This window comes from Tasmannia lanceolata, unplaced genomic scaffold (genome assembly GCF_043159265.1).
Source record: "Tasmannia lanceolata isolate RefF3 unplaced genomic scaffold, GAP_Taslan_0.1 ptg000004l, whole genome shotgun sequence".
NCBI classification, from domain to species: domain Eukaryota; kingdom Viridiplantae; phylum Streptophyta; class Magnoliopsida; order Canellales; family Winteraceae; genus Tasmannia; species Tasmannia lanceolata.
Window position 1 is genome coordinate 10,374,889 of NW_027518681.1, and position 18,387 is coordinate 10,393,275.

Consider the following 18,387-nt stretch of genomic DNA (forward strand, 5'->3'; position numbering starts at 1 on the left):
TTGGTTACCATCTACTACTTGTGGTAAATTTTTGGAATGCAAGTATAGTTTTATTGCTTGACTCTCCTCTCAAATCGGAGAGGGAAAGTAAAGAAATGTGATAATCTGTTTTCTTATCCTTCTACTTACAGATTACTGATAGGGTCCATTTGGATACACATAATATAGAAGTAGAAGGAAAGGAAACCAGATTCATGTATTTTTACTCTTCTTTTTTAAGATTTGAGAGGAAAGTCATAGGGAATAAGAAGGTTTGGCTTGCATTTGGAAAATTTGGAGTCCATTAGGACACTCATATGAATAGTAAATGTCTTCCCCTTTCTTTACTTTCCTTCTTTTTCTTGATTTGAGAGGAAACCCAAATAATACAAATTGCATTGTACTAATTGGACTACCAAACAATGCTAGGAAATGGAAAGAGAAGTGATATATCCGCCCCATTTCATTGCTCGGGACACCCGAAATCAGTGTACATGGAATTCTAGGCCGTTGAACACTTCCCCCATTACGTAAGTCTGGCCCTCTCCCAGTCATAGACACACTAGATTCGGGTGTCCCAAGTAATGGGAAGGGGCGGCTATATCATTTCCCAATGGAAATTGTGTCCTTTTATTTTTATTTTCCCCTGTTTTGGTGCATCCAAGCGAGAGTGTTTATATGGGAAAGGAAAGTAAAATGATGCCGTTTGTTGTTTACATTTGGTTGCCACATGCACTGTTTCTTCTGCTTTCTTTGTCTACAGCAAATTTTCCTAACAACAGAGGACACCTCCGCCCTCCCCCTCAAGCTAATCAGGAGGATAGGGAAAGCAAATAGAACGTTTGACCAATATATTGGCCGGGGTCCAACACTTCTAGAATATGTCAAAAAGGAGCCTAATGGCAAAATGAGATTAAACTTTAATGTCAAGTGATTCAAATAAAATGATGAAATGATGAATTTGGGGGTAGAAACCATGTAGCTATGTCATGAATGATGTATATGTGTTTGAAAGTTTTGGACCCTACTCGATGCCTATTGTAGAATTCTTTCTTCTTTTCTTACTTAATCCTAATCATAGTCAAGAGATTCTATTTCTTCATGTCACAAATCTCCTTAAAATTAGAGATCTGGACCAATTATGTTTTAATTTTACAAGTCAAAACCTATGTTATTTGGGTCACCCAATTCCATGTCGATTTGTAAACCGGCTGCCCGGTTCAGATCACAATTCCGTGTGCTACTTCAAAACTAGGGAAGGGAAATAAGAACTTATTTAAATATATAAGGTTAGGCTTCAAATTTTTACTTCCAACTTCTACATATATTTCACCTTTCACTTGAAGTATTTACTTCCCAACTACAATGAATTTAGACATTTGACAGGGATTTAAATGGAAGAACACACAGAACTAGCAGATAAAAATGAACTAATGAAACTCAACCACAACAAATTAGGTTTGTATGAGAGTTGCAAATAACAAACCTACACGAACCAAGGGCATCAATGGACTGGGTGACATAGGTGAAGACTAGATGGGAAGAAATCTACGTACAATGCCTAAACTCTTGATCAAGGAGAATGTAATTTTGGGTTTTTTGGTGGACCCCACAGTTTTTTTTCTGCACATGCATGCACAGCCGTGCACCATATAATTTCTCTTGAGATTTGACACAGTTGAGGTGCCATTCTGTAGTTTTTTCAGCGCGTCCTTCAGTCTGCTAACGGGGCAACGGATATCATTGCATGGTGGGGGTCCATAGTTGGGAGCTCGAGACTTTTGGTCATCTCTCCCTTTGAATTTCTTTGGCTTATTTTGAGGTTGTGCCTATTTTTTTTCCCTTGTTTTCTCTGTTCAGTGTTGTAAGGCCTGACCTTCTTGGTCATGGTCTTTGGTTTCTTATTATATTTCGTAACCGTCCATAAAAAAAAAGCCACTAGATCACATAGGGACCTAAACCCATGAGCCATCTTTTGTTAAACATCTCATCACATCGAAATGCTGTTTAATTTAAATTCTAGTGTTGTCAATGGACTCGGACTCGGTGATAGATCCTATCTAATTAAAATGAATCTTGGAGACTAATTTTAATGAGACTGATCCTTCAAGATTCGATAGGGTTTGAAAATTATGGATTTATATTTAAGATCTATGTACGTGCCCAAATCCAATTAGGGTCCAAAGTATAGATTAGTCTATATTATAATGAGGATTTGCTAGGGACCATCACATAAGGCATTTCGATGCTGGCTGTTGCATGAGAGAGCAATTATTAAGTAATTTATTACAGTATGGTGTAATATGAATCATAAGAATTTTTTAGGGCAGTAAATTAACCCCTTTTAATGTAAAATGTCAGAGCATATGAATAAAGTTTTCATCTGCCGTTGAACACCGTTACAAGTGTACAACCACTTATGCTCTGTTTGGATGCCGGGTTTTTTTTTTTTCCTGGGATTTATGTGGGTAAAGGTAGGAGACAAAAGAGGGGACAAGCATTAATTAGAGAAAGATATTATGATGAGTGGAGAGAGAGGGTAGAGAGAGAAAGAGAGAACACCCTTTTCAAGACAAGATTTTGCTGATATCAGCAAGAAAAAGCTGATGTGACCACTAAACCTTTACCCACATAAATCCTGGGAACAAAAAAAACCCAGCAACCAAACAGAGCATTAGGTCCTAACATTTTCCGTTAAAAGGGGCCGATTTAAGATATATGGGGTCGATTTATCACTCCCCTATTTCTTATTATAATTTATAATTATGTAAATATTCACTCAATATTAGATAAATTTTTAATAATGACAAAATAGCTATTTATATTGTTGTTGGATCCTAAACTCTGCTAATCTTGATGAACTTAGATTCAAACTCCCAGCGTAGGATTTGAGAAACTCTAGTTAGTGGAAGTTTGGAACTACTCCAAGAAAGGGAAGAAGGGCATTTTCCTCATTTTCAAAAGTCAAGGTCTACCCTTATCATTGTAGAACACCTCCTCTTAGCAAAACCCACTTTCTATACTGACCAAACTACCCTTCTTCCACTGCCACACCAACCACTTTTATATAGTTATAAATTTAGGGTAATGTTATCAGCACTACTGTCTTTTGATGATGGCACTCCTCACTTTATTAAAAGTACAGTATGGGCCTCATCATAGGATGATCCAAACCGTCCATTAGATGGGCCACAGCCTAAAATAGGTTGTGCCTCAAAAATTATTTCCATAGGTTAATCCTAACCCTCCAATCTATACAGGGTTAGGATCAACCCTCTAACATTTAGATCGAAGGGTTCGGATCAACTTATGGAAATGATTTTTGGGGCACAACCTATTTAGGCTGTGGCACATCTAATGGACGGTTTGGATCATCCTATGGTACTGGCCATACCGTACTTTTAATAAAGTGAGGAGTGCCCTCATCAAAAGAGAGTAGTGCTGATAACATTTCCCTAAATTTATAATACTTGTAACTTATAAGTCATATCTCCCCTCTTAAGACTCTCATACCTCCCCTCTCAAGAGTTAAGTCTCTCTCTCTCTCTCTCTCTCTCTCTCTCTCTCTCTCTGTCTCTGTAAAAACTAAGAACCCAACAATGGTGGCAGACCTAGTTTCAGCAGGAGAATTTGCCTATGAGCTTCTAAAAAAGCTCATAGAACTCTGCAGAAAAACCACCTTCTTCAAAGCAAGAGCCGAACAACTAAGACAATCAGTAGATGAATTCCTCCCAATTATCCAAGAAATCAAACACTCAGGCGTAGAACTCCCACAAAACCGCCGACAACAACTCGAAGAGCTCTGCGAAAAGCTTCGCAATGGCCTCGAACTCGTCCACCAGGCCTCAGCTTCTAGAAGTTGGAATTTGTATAAAAACCATCAACTTTCAAAAAAAATGGAGAAGCTTGAGAAGTGTCTTTCTAGGTTTGTTAAGGGTCCTATGCAGGCCCATTTGTTGGCAGATGTGAACCATTTCAGGGCCGAGTGCGCTCAGCGGTTTGACCGGATTGAGGGCGCTGCGAGGAGGTTGGTTGGTGATGGGTGGGTTGAGGAGGCTGTGAGGAGAATTGAGGAGGAGAGAGAGTATGGAGGCATGCAAGGGACAAAGTCTTTGAAGGTTGGGAAGGAGAAGGTTAAGGATATGTTGATTTGGAGGGAGGATTTTAGGGTTGTTGGGATTAGTGGGATTGGTGGGAGTGGGAAGACTACTTTGGCTAGAGAGATTTGTAGAGATTATCAGATAAGAAGTAAGTATTTTGATTTGGGTTTTTTGGTTAATTGCTTGTTTTTTAATTTAGAGGGCTTGGATTTGTGGGTTTTTAAAATGGAAGGTATTTCTGGGTTTTGGTTTATTTTATTTTTGCTTTCTGGGTTTTTGTTTATTTGTTTTCTGTACTTGAAATTAGAAGGTTTGGGTTTGTGGGTATCTAAAATGCAAGATATTTCTGGGTTTTATTTTATTTTGTTATTATTGTTGCTTTGTGAATCTGGGGATTTGGGTGTGGTTTTTTTATTGAAAGACATTTTTGTGGTTTTTCTTTTTTCTCCCCTTTCTGAATCTACAAAATTTGGCCATGTTTGCCTTGTATTGGGTTTGAAAAAGAAGTCCTTGGGGTTTGGTGTTTCTGTAATATATGTTTAGACTGTAATTATTATTCCATCTTCACTACTTTTTTAAATGATATTGCACCTTTGGAATGTGTTTTATAATGTATGTTACTTGCTGAATTATTTTTGATACTATCATGAATCGTGTTTTTCTTTTTGAATTGAGTATGCTGAAAAATCATGTCATTGCCTTATCTTTTTCTTTCCTGATTTGATCCATTTTCTTTCTGATCATTCTTGAAGAATTATTCGGCATCTGTGTCTGATAAATCATCTGAGAGATGAAACTCATGTTGTTGATATAAGAGGCCTTGATTTACTTCTTTTTCCATTTTCATTTGGTTGCTGCGAAAGCATTACAACTCTCTAAACTTCCTTCTCCAGGTCACTTCAATAATAGGATTATCTTTGAGACTGTCTCACAATCCCCAAATGTGAAACACTTGAAATTAAAGATATGGGAACAGATCACTGGCAATCGTGGCACTAATGTTAATGATCTGATTCCGCAATGGAAGATTCGATTTGATCAGAGGATTAAGGAACCAACACTGGTGGTTCTGGATGATGTGTGGTCACTCCCTGAGCTTGAAGAGCTCATCTTTAAAATACCTGGATGCAAAACACTTGTTGTGTCTAGGTTCAGATTCACAACTGTGTTTGACAGCATTTACGATGTAGAATTGCTTGGAGAAGAGGAGGCTCTATCCATATTCTCTCATTCCGCTTTCGAGCAACAGTCAATTCCTCTCACGGCCGAGAAGAAACTTGTACTACAGGTACGATTAACAAACACCCTTAGGCCCTGTTTGTTTCAGATTTTGAGAATTGAGTGTGAGTCGAAAACCGATTATAGAACTGAAAATTAAATGCAATTTTGTCCCATGACCAGTTTTGGACTCAAAATCAATTCTCAAAATCCAAAACGAATATGGCCTTGTATCAATAACTGAAAAAACCCACTCAACTTTATGTTGATGGAAACGTAAATTAATCCAGGCTGAATTGCATGCCATAATGTTTTGTACACATGTCTTTATGATATAAGTTTAGATTTGTTGCGAATGTGAACAATCTTTCTGGTACATAATCAACCTACAAACACAGAAATCTCCTTGTTTTTTTTTTTTTGGATTAAGAAACCATGCCTATATTTGTTGAGAGACTTGACTTACAACTGAACAACAGGTTGTTGAGGAGTGCAAAGGGCTCCCTCTAGCTCTAAAAGTGATTGGAGCTTCATTAAGAGGCCAACCTCCACTAGTTTGGAAAAGTGCCAGAAACAAACTATCACAAGGAGAAGCAATTTCTGATTCTCATGAGCTCAAATTGCTCAAACGAATGGCAATTAGTATCGACTGCTTATCGACAAAGGTTAGGGAGTGTTTTCTAGATTTGGGTTCCTTTCCCGAGGACAAAAAAATCCCTCTGGATGTGCTTATCAACATGTGGGTTGAGATACATGATCTTGATGAAGAGGATGCTTTTGCAATACTGATTGAGCTTTCAAACAAAAATCTTCTCACTCTTGTGAAAGACCCACAGTATGTATTGAGAAACTCAGATGATCTGTTCAATTTGAAATTTGAATATTCCTAACACTGAAAGAAATCCCAATTTAATCTAGTTTTTCCCGTTTAATTATTTGTATCTCAGGAACAGGGCTGGGGACATATATAGCAGTTATTGTGAGCTTTCTGTCACTCAGCATGATGTTTTAAGAGATGTTGCAATTCACATGAGCAACCGTGAGAGTTTAAACATGCGAAAAAGATTGGTTATGCCAAGAAGAGGAGATGGGCTCCCAAGGGATTGGCTGAGGAATAAGGATCAACCCTTTGAAGCCCAGATTGTTTCAATTCATACAGGTATTCAATTCATCCTCTATCTGTTCTTATAGTTCAGTAAATTTTTCATCTGTGCTTCCTTCTCATATCCTTGTTTAATTCATAAATGGTTAGCATTTTCTTTTAATACTTTCATCTCATTTGAATAGTGTGCTCTACTCAATAAAGATACTAAATCTGATTAAAACATGTTTTTAATTACTAGGTGAAATGAAAGAATCCGACTGGTTTGAGATGTCCTTTCCTAATGCTGAAGTTCTAATGCTACATTTCTCATCAAGCACGTATTTCTTACCTCCATTCATCAAGATAATGCCAAAGCTCAAGGCTCTAGTCATAATAAATTACTCCACCTCAAGCGCAACCCTTCACAATTTATCAGTGTTCACCTCATTGGTTAACTTGACGAGCATCTGGTTAGAAAAGATAACTGTCCCTCCCCTACCCGAAACCACAGTCCCTCTTCGAAGCTTACGAAAAATCTCTCTAGTTCTTTGTGAGGTTAATGACAGTCTCAGTGGGTCAGTAGCCGATATCCCTCTAATATTCCCTCGTCTGTCAGACCTCACCATGGATCACTGTATCGATCTAATCAAGCTACCATCAACCATCTGCAAAATTCGTTCTCTTGAGAGTCTAAGCATCACCAACTGCCATGATCTGTATGAGTTACCGGCCGAACTAGGCAACTTAAATTCTCTACAGATTCTTAGAGTTTATGCCTGCCCATCATTGAAAAAGCTTCCTCAAGCGATTTGTAAGCTGAAGGGATTGAAATATCTTGATATCTCTCAATGCGTGGATCTGAGAAATCTCCCTGAAGGGATGGGTCAGTTGATTAGTTTGGAGAAGATTGACATGAGGGAGTGTTTGCAGATAAGTTATCTTCCTTCTTCGGTGGCGTCATTGAGGTCTCTGGTACGTGTGATATGCGACGAAGATATCTCCTTTTCCTGGAAAGAAGTGGAAAAGGCGATACCAGAGCTTCGGGTTCAGGTTGCAGAGGTGTGCCATACTCTGGACTGGCTTGTGGAGTGAATTAGTCTTCCATGCTAATGCTTATGTTTAAGTTGCTGTGTAAATAATTTTTTTATTATATCTGAAAATTCTAGTGTACATAGTCGTCAGTTTTTTTTAAAAATTATGTAATAACAATTTGTTGTTGTTACTGCAGTCGTTCCTTGTAAATTTGTTCACAGAAGATTCCTAGTTGTGTTGTAGCTGTATATTTCGTTCTCCTTTATTTAGTATCTCACCCCTTCTTTATTTTATAATGAGAAGATTGTGGTGGGCAATTTCAGTAGGTGCAACTCGGGTTGAGGCCAACCTGACCCGACGCGAGGAACCCAATTTTCCAACCGGACCCGACCCGATTCCAACCCGACGAGGTTCGACCTGACCCGAGGAACCCATCTTTCCAACCCGACCCAACCAGAGTTTTTAAGCTTAAAAAAATAAAAATTATAAAAAAATGTCAGGTTTCACTCGGGTTGGGTTACCAAACAATCAACCCGAACCCGACCTGGGTTGGGAAAAGTCAACCCGAACTCAACCCAACCCGACCCATCTTGACTTTTTTTCGGCTTGAACCCGACCCGAGTTGCACCCCTAAATTTCACGGAAAGTCATTTCACGGCTGAATTTTGCATGCAAGAACAGCCACACAGGCTCACTTTTCAACAGATTTTCTCTTATTCATTTAATTCATCTGAGTTGGCTGTTCTCTCATGCGAAAGCTAGCTGCCCATCAAAATTGCCTAGCAAATCCCTAATCATTTATACATACTTCAACACTCCCCTTCATGTGTGGCTGCTCTTTTTGAGTTTTGAATTTTGAATTTTTAGGGAACGTTTTGCTACCGATTTTTTTTTTAATGATAAACTGGCTACCCTTGCCTCTGAATTTTTTTATTGGAAAAAATTCAATATGTAAAAATGGGAGGATTAAGTGACTCGGCTGATTCCAACGAGACTGTCCTTTTTAGCTAGGAAAGAACAAAAGAACCTAGAAGGACTTGAAAATAAAATATTTGGTCCCTTCTTCAACATTTCACCTCAGAAAGATTATTATGTTAGCTAGACTCCTCTTTGTATACATTATACAAACAAGTCATCCATAAGAATAAAATAGTTAACACAAACTCCATTTTTTATGGGTGGGCTTCTTTGGTTCACTTCCATTAGTTAGTTTGGCATGCTTTTGAATCAATCTTTGATTGTATTTAAGAAAAACATTCAAATCCTTCTCAAATCCATAAATTCACTAGGATGCGAATAGATTAACAAAAGTGGAAGATGAAGATGATAAATAAATAAGAAATGAAAATCTTTGACTAGGAAGTTAAAATTAGGCATATAACCACATATATTTCATGCTGGTCCGAAAGTTGCTGGTTTTAGTATTATTAACTTTTTTTTTTGTGTTTTTCTAGTAGTTTGGCGAAGGTTAAGAAAGATAAGTGCCTGCTGGGCCAAACACAACATATGGTAAAAGAAGATGGTCTTAGTCTCTTTAGATAAGGTTCACGTAGGACCCACTTTTACATTGCTCCACCCAAACTTATTCACTTTCTTTTGAGCTCGTTTCAGAATTTCAGTCAACATATATAAAAACCGAAGACTCAGTGCATGTGAAACTTTGGCAATATGTGCCAAAAGTGAAGTCAATGGGCCCACCATAGAAGAATGCCATAAGAATCAATCACATCTTACATAGCCGTGTGGGTCCATGTAATCTGAAACTTGGTTCTCAATCCATGCATCTAAGAACCATTAATGTTAAAAAAATTTGACCCAACTCTTCCTTTCAGACTGATGAAAGAGACCTTGTTTCTGTTTTGATATACTTCAGGGATATAATGTTGATTTAAACATAGCATTTGTCCGGTTTATATGGTAACTTGTTTGGTTGTTTGTGGGTTTTCTTCAAACCAGGTTTATCTCTTGATTTAAAGGAGTGAGAGTAGAAGAAGGTTCAGTTTAAAAGAAGGTTGAACGAAAAAAAATGCTTTTTCGTCATCTGTGATCCGTTTGTGATGTGACATTAGCCAAACACTTTTGTTTACGAAAGGAAAGTAATATATTCACTCCCTTTTCTTCCCCGGGCCACCCTGGGGAAGAAAAAGGGGCGAATTTATCACCTCCCTTCTGAAATTCCTTTTGTTATTTTCACCTCTTTTGGTTTGTCCTGTCATCAGAATGGCAAACCAAGGGTTGGAAACAGTCAGTTTAAGGGGGTGAAATATCATTTCCCTATGTCTAACCATTATTTTATTTTATATGTTATTAAAGAGAATAAAATCATACTTCGACAATATATCTAGAATTACAAATAAACTCTTTGTGCAAATCCAATGCATCTCTCTTTATAATATTAATGAACGTAAATCAGTGTCATATATAAATACTTTTAGATCGTGTGGTCATTTGCCCTCGTTCGTAGATCCATGATGAAAAGATTGTGATCATTAATAATCTTCATCACATGACAATATCCCTGATCCTTTGACAGCAGTAAATGTTGTTAAAGGAATCAGTCCATGCCAATGGAAGAAGAAGAACATAATTTCGCAAGTTCATGATCAGCTCTCGCTATTCAAAAAATGGACAATTTCCCACATATGGAAGGAAGCAAACTATGCAGCAGATTTTTATCCAAAAGAGATTGTCCGATCAAAGGAAGCCCCATACATATCTATATCGAGTATCTTCAAACCATTGATGGACATTGTACTGAAAGATTCGAATAGTTAAGGGGTAGGTGGGTGTGTGGGTGTGTGTGTGATAGGTGAGATAAGGAGTAGTGATCTTCACCCTTCATCTAAAAAAATGAATAGCCTACCTTTTAGGTCATGGAGGAGATATTTTACTAGAACTATCTACATGATGTGCACAAGCAACATTCTGCCTGTTACGATCCCAAATCAGTTCGCAGCGCGGTTGATCTTCTTAGAGGGAAGAGATCAGTCTCTTGACCCACTTCGAAGTCCTCATCTTGAACCACCTCGAGGGAAGGGTATCACCACCTTTGTGCTCAAAGACACAATTTTTGGTATAAATTTCTCCATTCATTTAAGAAAGATTACTTATGTGTTATTTATAGAAACTCCACTTGACCACTTCCTCTAAAACTCCTACCCAAGCCTATCTAGATAACTCTTATCTGTGGGACTCATATCCATACCAAACAACTAGAGAGAAAATTCCAAGAGCTATAAAAAATATAAAATAATTTATTCTACCCTAAGTGAGACCTATCTAGGCATGTAACATTCCACCGCCTTGAAATCAACCTTGTCTTCAAGGTTGGGGATTAAGAGCTTGCCAATTAGTGAAAAACAAGATCTTGTGCAGAACTTTTTGAAATCCTTCTCTCTTCTCCTTTTCTTATCCCCCCTCACCTCTTCTCTTCTTCTTCTTGCAATTAGTCACCATTTGGCATGTCATCATCATCGACTGAGGCATCTCCATTTTTAAACTGATCTCATTGTGTCATTCATCAAAGCTTCTCTGTTGTATTTTTTTGGAATTATTGAGATGTTGATTATGAGTGAAGATCTTCCTGATGGGGCTAAGAAATTTGAGCAAAATAGTAGAGTTTTCGATGACGACATTGTTGGAATTGACAACGCTGATAATCATCGACGCTTATTTTTGTGGTTATTTTCTCTTTTTTCTTCTATCCAATTTCTCTCTCTTTGTTTCTTTTCTTCTTTTGCTTCTTTTTTTATTTTTTCCGTGGAAGCCTTCTCGACATTGCTCATGGTGCATAAATTAAACTCTTCGCTCAGCTTATTCAAACATGGGGGTTCCTCCAGCTTTAGGCCGAATGTCGATGCCATTCAATCGCAACTGGCATTTAGTAAAGCCAAATGCCTTTTGATCTCTCTCATTGTCTCCTCTCAATTATTCATTGTTGCTCAGATTTGTTTCTACTTGAGGCCACGATCTTGCCGCTCTAATACCAATTGTTATGAACTCAAATTAGTTTGCAATGTGATTGATCTTCTTAGAGGGAAGATCAGCCTCTTCACCCACTTTGAGGGAAGGGTTAGTCTTCCTCCTAACCCACTTCGAGGGAAGGGTCAGTCCTCCTTTGTACTCGAAGACACAATTTAAAAGATAAATTTATTCATCCATTTGAAAAAGACTACTTGTTATCTATAGAAAACCCAGTTTACCACTTCCTTTAAAACTCCTACACAAGCCAATCTAGATAACCCTTATCTCCAAGTCTCCTATCCATACCAAACAGCTAGAGAAAAAATTTCGAGAGTTATAAAAAAATATAAACTAATTTATTCTGCAGGTTGGGACTACTGGTCCCGAATGCTCTTTCAATATTTATGAAATATGTCATCTTTCAAAAAAAAAAAAAATTTATTCTACCTTAAGTGGAACCTATCTAAGCACGTAACACTACCAATGAAAAAAAATTCAGAAAAGAAATCAAATCCCAGCTTGTAGATCTGAAAATCCACAACAGCTTGAGGTAACAAATAGTCCACTTGAGGTAATAAATAGTTTTGATTGAAAAATAAGAACCTGCATTCTCACCTCACCTGATCTCTCGTTTACAATATCAAATCATTATCAAACTTTTATCTTCAAATATATATCAAGCCTAATCATTTTGGTCAAGGCAACACCCAAACCTTTCTTTACAAAATGCTAGATGTGATCTTTGAATGGAAAAAAGTGTTATATTTATGTTCTAAATTCTATCCCATGTATATGCCTATTTGTCCCTCTATTCTCCCCCCCTAATTTCCTCCTCTTCATCCTCCTTCCCAGATTTTTAGGAGTTTCTTCTTCTTCTTCTCTAATGGAGTTTTAATTTTCCCCCTTTATTTTATTTTTTCTCTATTTTTCTTACTTTGTTCTTCATCTTCTTTCCCAATACTTAGGTCTTTTTTGTAATTTTTTCCTTTTTTTATTTTCAATTTTTCTTCTCCTTCTTCTTATTCCCTGAGAAAAAAACCCTTAAAATCTTGAATAAAAATATTTTAGAAGAAAGGAAATTTGTTATTTTTACCCTTTAAACTTGGTGTATTGGTAGTTTCTTTAAAACCTTGGCAACTTTTAATAGCTTCAACAATGATAGTTGGTCCTTCAAAAATATAATCAACAGTTAGTAGCTTCGACAATGATAGTTGGTCCTTAACGAAAATGTAATCAACAGTTATTCGGGCAGGATAAAGCAAAGCATAAGACCATCCATTCAATTACGGGAGTCTAGGGGTGTGACCCACCTGGTGGGGTCCAGACACCATTAACAGCTTGCAAATCTCACCGTTGGTGGAGTTTATAAGACCCACACAATATCTGGATGTCCCATCATATCTACCAATTGGAACTGTGGGGACCCACGACAAGCTAAATTTATTAAATATGATAGATGTACTGAAGATCGATGCAGCATGCAGTCTATCCAATGGGGTCTGGTGTGACATCATCAACATATAGACATCATTTGTTTCACTCATCTTCCAAAAGGAAAAAAGATATCTGAGAATGCTTTCATGAATCAGAAAGAGAGTACTTAGGTTCTCCCCATAACTAAAAAGTGTATCATAGGTTCTTCGATCGGGAATAAGTGGGATTTACTGATTCGACAAAAACTAACTGTCAAAGGATCAACTCAAAACAAGTCACATCAATTACCAAACCAAACAAACATATTTACTTAGGTTCTCCCAATAACTAAAAAGTGTATCATAGGTTCTTCAATCGGGAAAAAGTGGGATTTACTGATTCGACAAAAACCAACTGTCAAAGGATCAACTCAAAACAAGTCACATCTATTACCAAACCAAACAAACATATTTCACTCTCCCATTGAACTAATGTTCCTATAACGTTTTCTTCATGTGTTACATATTCTGCCTGAAAAATGAATAAATAAGATTTTTACAGACAAGAGAGTGGCAAATTTTTTTGTCATAGCAACATATTGGTTAATGCAGCTCATTAAGAAAAAAAGACAAAAAGATAGTCAGGATCTTGGATATCACACCATATTTAAGATATAGAAGAATATACAATCTATGATATTCAGGATAAGCATTGCAGAGCAACGCGGAACATTAGATAACTATAACTTTACCTGAGGCTGATCTTCAACTCCCACATAAGTACATAACTCAACTAGTCAGCAGGGGATTGAGAACATGCCCAATGAAAAGCACCACTCCAGTCATATCTTCTCTGATCAGAAACACGAATGGGTGATCAGCTACGAAGTCCATGGGCTCTTTGGGAGAAACAGACCTCAAGGCTATCACAGCAGCAGAAGCGGCGGCTGCTTCAGTTCCTTCTTCATTTACTTCGATTACGGATTTATGGGAAATGCTCGAAACATATAGGCTCCGGCTCAGAGGTGAATCCACCATCTCAGTTAGGTCACCTTCATCGGAGAAGGGCAATGCCAGTCCTAATTCCTTTAGAACTGTAGAAACTTCAAACCCAAATGAGAATTTGAACTTCGGAATCCTAAACTCCGCAACTTGGACTTTTTGGACTGGGAGATGACGATCTATGAATCCAGAATCAGAACCCAACTTCTCTACGAAATTGTGCAGCCCGTCTTTCTCATCAGGAAGAAAAAAATACATGGAGAACTGCCTCTTATCTGTGCCTTGTTTGTAAGGAAGTGTAAGGACTTTGAACCCATTGACGGAGCTGAGAAATTGCTTTTTCTTGCTGGTCATGAAAGGCACTTGAACAGAGCCACCATCAAGAAGGTTGAAGTCAAAGTCTTTGGTTTTAGAGCTATCAAACTTCTCATTCCAAGCTCCTTTAAAATAGAGTGCATTTGCAAAGATTAGTTTAGTCAAATTGTCAACTGATGTGGAAGGAAGAAGCTCTTTGATAAGGCCATTGGTCTCATTTTCGGCCCATGAGTTCACTTCATTAGCTACTTGGGAAGCCTTCAAGAACACCACGACCAACATATTCATTAACACCAATAATATCAAATGACACAATGACATATGAATCATGCATGCACAAAAATCATATCACCAGCATTAGCAGTCAGTAGCACCATCCTAAAGATCAACATCATCTTCAGAGAATTATATCATTAAAAAGGAAAAATAAGATGTAGGTTTCTAAAGCTTGAATGAAAAGTTTTTTAAGAAAAAACAGTGAGAATTTACAAGTATTATCAATTGTTTTTCCTTTTGAATGGTATTATCAAATGTTTATGCCACATTTTTTTTAATGTAAGAAGGCCTCTAAAATAAAAGAAATGGAGTTGCCAACTAAACTCATACAGATTAATCTGCAACAATGTGGAATATGAGAAATTCTAAGGTGCTAGAGCGTGGAACTCCGGTGTAGGCAGTACGACGAAAGTACCGCCCTTGATATTTGATGCAACAGCAGCCTCTTAAAAAGCGGGCTGTTGTTGGATCAAATATCAAAGGCGTGATCATCTCAGGCACCATATAAAATATTTTGGAATATTATGTTAGTCATTTTGCATATACACGTCCAAAGGCCAAGAGAATCTATTTCTATACAGCTCAGCATAAAATGATCCATGTAGACGAACCCAACTAGTGTCAGGATTAGACTTAGTCAATTTGAGCCAGGTAGAAGATTCTTTCACCTTCTTCATGAAAATTTTCTAAAGGATTCATTAGCCGACCCCAACTAGTTTGGGACAAAGGCTTAGTTGAGTTGAGTAGAAGCTCTTGCAGTTTATCGTCATTCCATGAATAAAGGTAGAAATGGAGCAGATTAAAAGATTCCACTATATGGAGATTATGATGAGATGGTTTGCATAACAATTACATGGATTCAGGTCTTTAAGAAAAACTCCAACCATTCATAATTCTGTTAGATCTTACTCTGAATTTTACTTCAATATGGGTATAATTTTGACATGCTGTCAAGGAATATATTAGCAAGGGATTTGAAATGAGGTATCTGGGTAAAATTAGTTATATTTGGGGCACACCGCAACAAATAAATATGACTACAATTTAGTGTCATCTGGCAGTTGGCCTTCAAGAACCATACACACTGCTAATCCTACTGAGGTCATTCCAAATAAGTTGATTAAGTCCTATGTCAAGGGAGTTCAAATGATGATGAACACATGTTATGTTCATATGCGACATCGCTTGTTTCATGCCTCTTTTTCAGAAATTCAATAAATTTGAATGAAATCAGGGACTTAAATTAAGTTCACTGCTCAAAGTTTCAGACAAGATACTCCTGTTTAACAGATTATTGCAAAATTTAAAATATTGTAGATCGCTTTATTCAACCTAAGAATGGGCCATAAACTTCACTGGAAATGTTGCTTAAATCATCTGGTACATTCTCCTACACATTGTAGTACATTGTAGTAAAGACATTTAAGCTATTTTACATGTAAATATAGACATACACACCTCGTACCAGGCAATCTGTGTACATAAAACATCACTTTTATATAATATTATGGTTCTAGAGGATTGTCCAAAGACTGTATGGTATAGTATAGCCACTCCCTCTTAATTATTCAGCAAGTCTTTCTTTTAAAGGTAACCAAAATACATCAGCGGGGATGAGGCATTCCACCGACACTATGACAGTTACACCGTAAGCCTACAAGAAAAAGCAGCATCAATTATTCAGCAAGTCTTGTGGATCAAACATATTTATTCCAAACACTTATTTGTTTTTTATGCGGCCCAAAAATCTTCCAAGCAAGGGCCCATGGATGCTAAAGGTGTTTCGGCTGTAACTAGTTTTTTTTTTTTTTTTTATTTATAGAAAGCCGAAACTGGTACCTATTTTTTTTTAAATTTATAGGTAGTTGAAACTAGTTGTTGCCTAGATGATGTGGGCATAGGAACTACCGAGATTCGTACGAGTTGGCAAAATCTGCTTATATGGAAATCTTATCCTGCATATTTGCATGAGTTGGCAGATTTCTTGAGATTTTTGTACATTTGCTCAAATGGGAAGCCTATCCTGAAAGGAGAAAGGGCTTGCCGTGGGCATTGGAAATGAGAAACGAGCTAGAAGGAAAGACCTTTTTTTTTGGTTTTTTTTTTTGGGGGGGGGATTGTCTTTTCTCAGATCGTACAATTATAAATAAGCAATCCCAAAAAGGCTTTTCCATGTATTATCCAAAACTCAAATGAATAATCCAAAACATTCTAATGTACATATCAAATGATACAACACATTACAACCACCCCCCTCAAGCGGGGCCATATAGGTTCGACATTCCCAGCTTAATACTAGTATGCTGAAAGTGTATTCCCTACAGCCTTAGTAAAGATATGAGCCAACTGATACACTATGGGAACACGAGGAAATGCTAAGGATCCATCACTGATCTTTTCCCAGATAACGTGAACATCCACATTAATATGCCTCATTCTATCATGAAGAATTAAAACGGAAGGATTGTGGATAGCAGCTTGGTTATCAGTTATCACAAAGAAATGGCATTGGACCCCTAGTATGAAATCACAACTCAGAGAATATGGAACGAAGTCATAGAAGCTCACATGGGATGCGACCTTGTATTCAGCCTCAATACTCTAGCCAGAAACCATCGATTGTTTCTTGCTATTCCATGTAAATTGGCCCTAGGAAGGCACAATATCATGATATGGAGCATTTGTCAGTGGAGAATCCAGCCCAATCCGCATTGGTATAAGATGGGATATCCAAGTGGCCATGACCATAGAGAAGCCCACAATCGATGCTAGACTTTATGAAGCAAGGATGCGATACACCCCAGGAAGGTGAGGCGAACAAGGAGCATGCATGAATTGACTGACCATGCTAACTGCAAATGTGATCTTTGTCCAAGTAATTTTAAAGTAGAAAAGACAACCTACCAAATGCTGATACTCCTAAGGATCAAGGACTAGCTCCGCTTTCCTGCATGAACATAGGGCTTTAGATCCATGAGAGAACTATAGGGTTTGCGCCCCTATATTCCAGGGCACACTTTCATCGAGATAAAAATATCCCTTTTCTGGATTGAACGACCTTAAGACCCAGACAGAAGTTCATAATTCCTTTACTTAAAAAATCTGACCACGTGCCCCTTTCACATGGGTGATGAGCGTCATATCCTCTCAGTGAGAATGTTATATCAACATAAACCAAGAGAATTATCCTGCCAATTGTATCGTCGTGAGTAAAGACCGCGTGATCAGATTGGCATTGGTGAAAGCCTATGTCACATATCAATGTGCCAAAACGGTGAAACCATGCTTGTCGTGACTGGTCATATATAGACTTATGAAGGCGACATACCTTTCCATCAATCCATCCTCTCCTTGCAGCAGAGAGCCAGGAGGCGTCGCCATGTATACTTCTCTGCGAGAGTCCCATGCAAGAAGGCATTCTTCACATGAAGCTGTTGAAGAGGCCAACCCTAGTTGGCAGCAATCAACAGAAGGACCCGAACCTTCGCCAACTTAGATGCACGAGCAAAAGTGGCACTGTAATCAAGGACATAAGTCTGAGTAAAAGCCTAAACAACAAGACACACCTTATACCTCTCAACAATCCCATCAGAGCAATGCTTCACTGCAAAGACAAAGTTATAGGCTACAAATTTCTTCTTAGGAGGAATAGAGATGAGATCCCAAGTATGATCGCACTGAAGTGCCACCATCTCCCCAACAATAGCAGCCTTCCATGCAGGATGACATGGAGTAGCATGAAATTTACAGGCTACAAATTTCTTCTTAGGAGGAATAGAGATGAGATCCCAAGTATGATCGCACTGAAGTGCTACCATCTCCTCAACAATAGCAGCCTTCCATGAGGAATAGAGAGAGAATCAACAACAGTGAGGAAGGAGTGCTAAGTCAGCACTATGAGCAGAATAGTTTGGGAATCTTAGGTTAAGGAACAAAGCTCTTTTAGGAAGTGGTTTCAAATATTCGAGAGGGAAAAGGAGCTTTAGTCAAGTGGCTTCAAATATTC

General features: G+C 37.8%; 2 protein-coding genes across 3 annotated transcripts in view; one reads left to right on the top strand and one right to left on the bottom strand.

The window, feature by feature from the left end:
• Positions 1-3,578: 3,578 nt before the first annotated feature.
• On the top strand, positions 3,579-7,661 carry LOC143876296 (disease resistance protein ADR1-like). Its single transcript, XM_077378033.1, has 5 exons — positions 3,579-4,227; positions 4,973-5,367; positions 5,777-6,132; positions 6,245-6,456; positions 6,641-7,661. The coding sequence occupies exons 1-5, from the start codon at positions 3,579-3,581 to the stop codon at positions 7,471-7,473; spliced, it is 2,445 nt and encodes an 814-aa protein (XP_077234148.1). The 3' UTR covers positions 7,474-7,661.
• Positions 7,662-13,236: 5,575 nt separating this feature from the next.
• LOC143876302 (serpin-ZX-like) overlaps positions 13,237-18,387 on the bottom strand; it is a 77,371-nt gene continuing 72,220 nt past the window's right edge. For both annotated transcript variants that reach the window (XM_077378046.1, XM_077378045.1), the window contains exon 2: positions 13,237-14,363. In XM_077378046.1, the coding sequence (XP_077234161.1) occupies positions 13,578-14,363 (786 nt within the window). In that variant the 3' untranslated portion in view covers positions 13,237-13,577. The remainder of the gene's footprint in view (positions 14,364-18,387) is intronic.

Excerpts from the sequence above, each read along its gene's own strand:
- LOC143876296 (XM_077378033.1), top strand. The coding sequence starts at position 3,579 with ATGGTGGCAGACCTAGTTTCAGCAGGAGAATTTGCCTATGAGCTTCTA. Across the intron at positions 4,228-4,972 it reads TAGAGATTATCAGATAAGAA|GTCACTTCAATAATAGGATT; the intron begins GTAAGTATTTTG and ends TTCCTTCTCCAG. Across the intron at positions 6,133-6,244 it reads ACTCTTGTGAAAGACCCACA|GAACAGGGCTGGGGACATAT; the intron begins GTATGTATTGAG and ends TTTGTATCTCAG.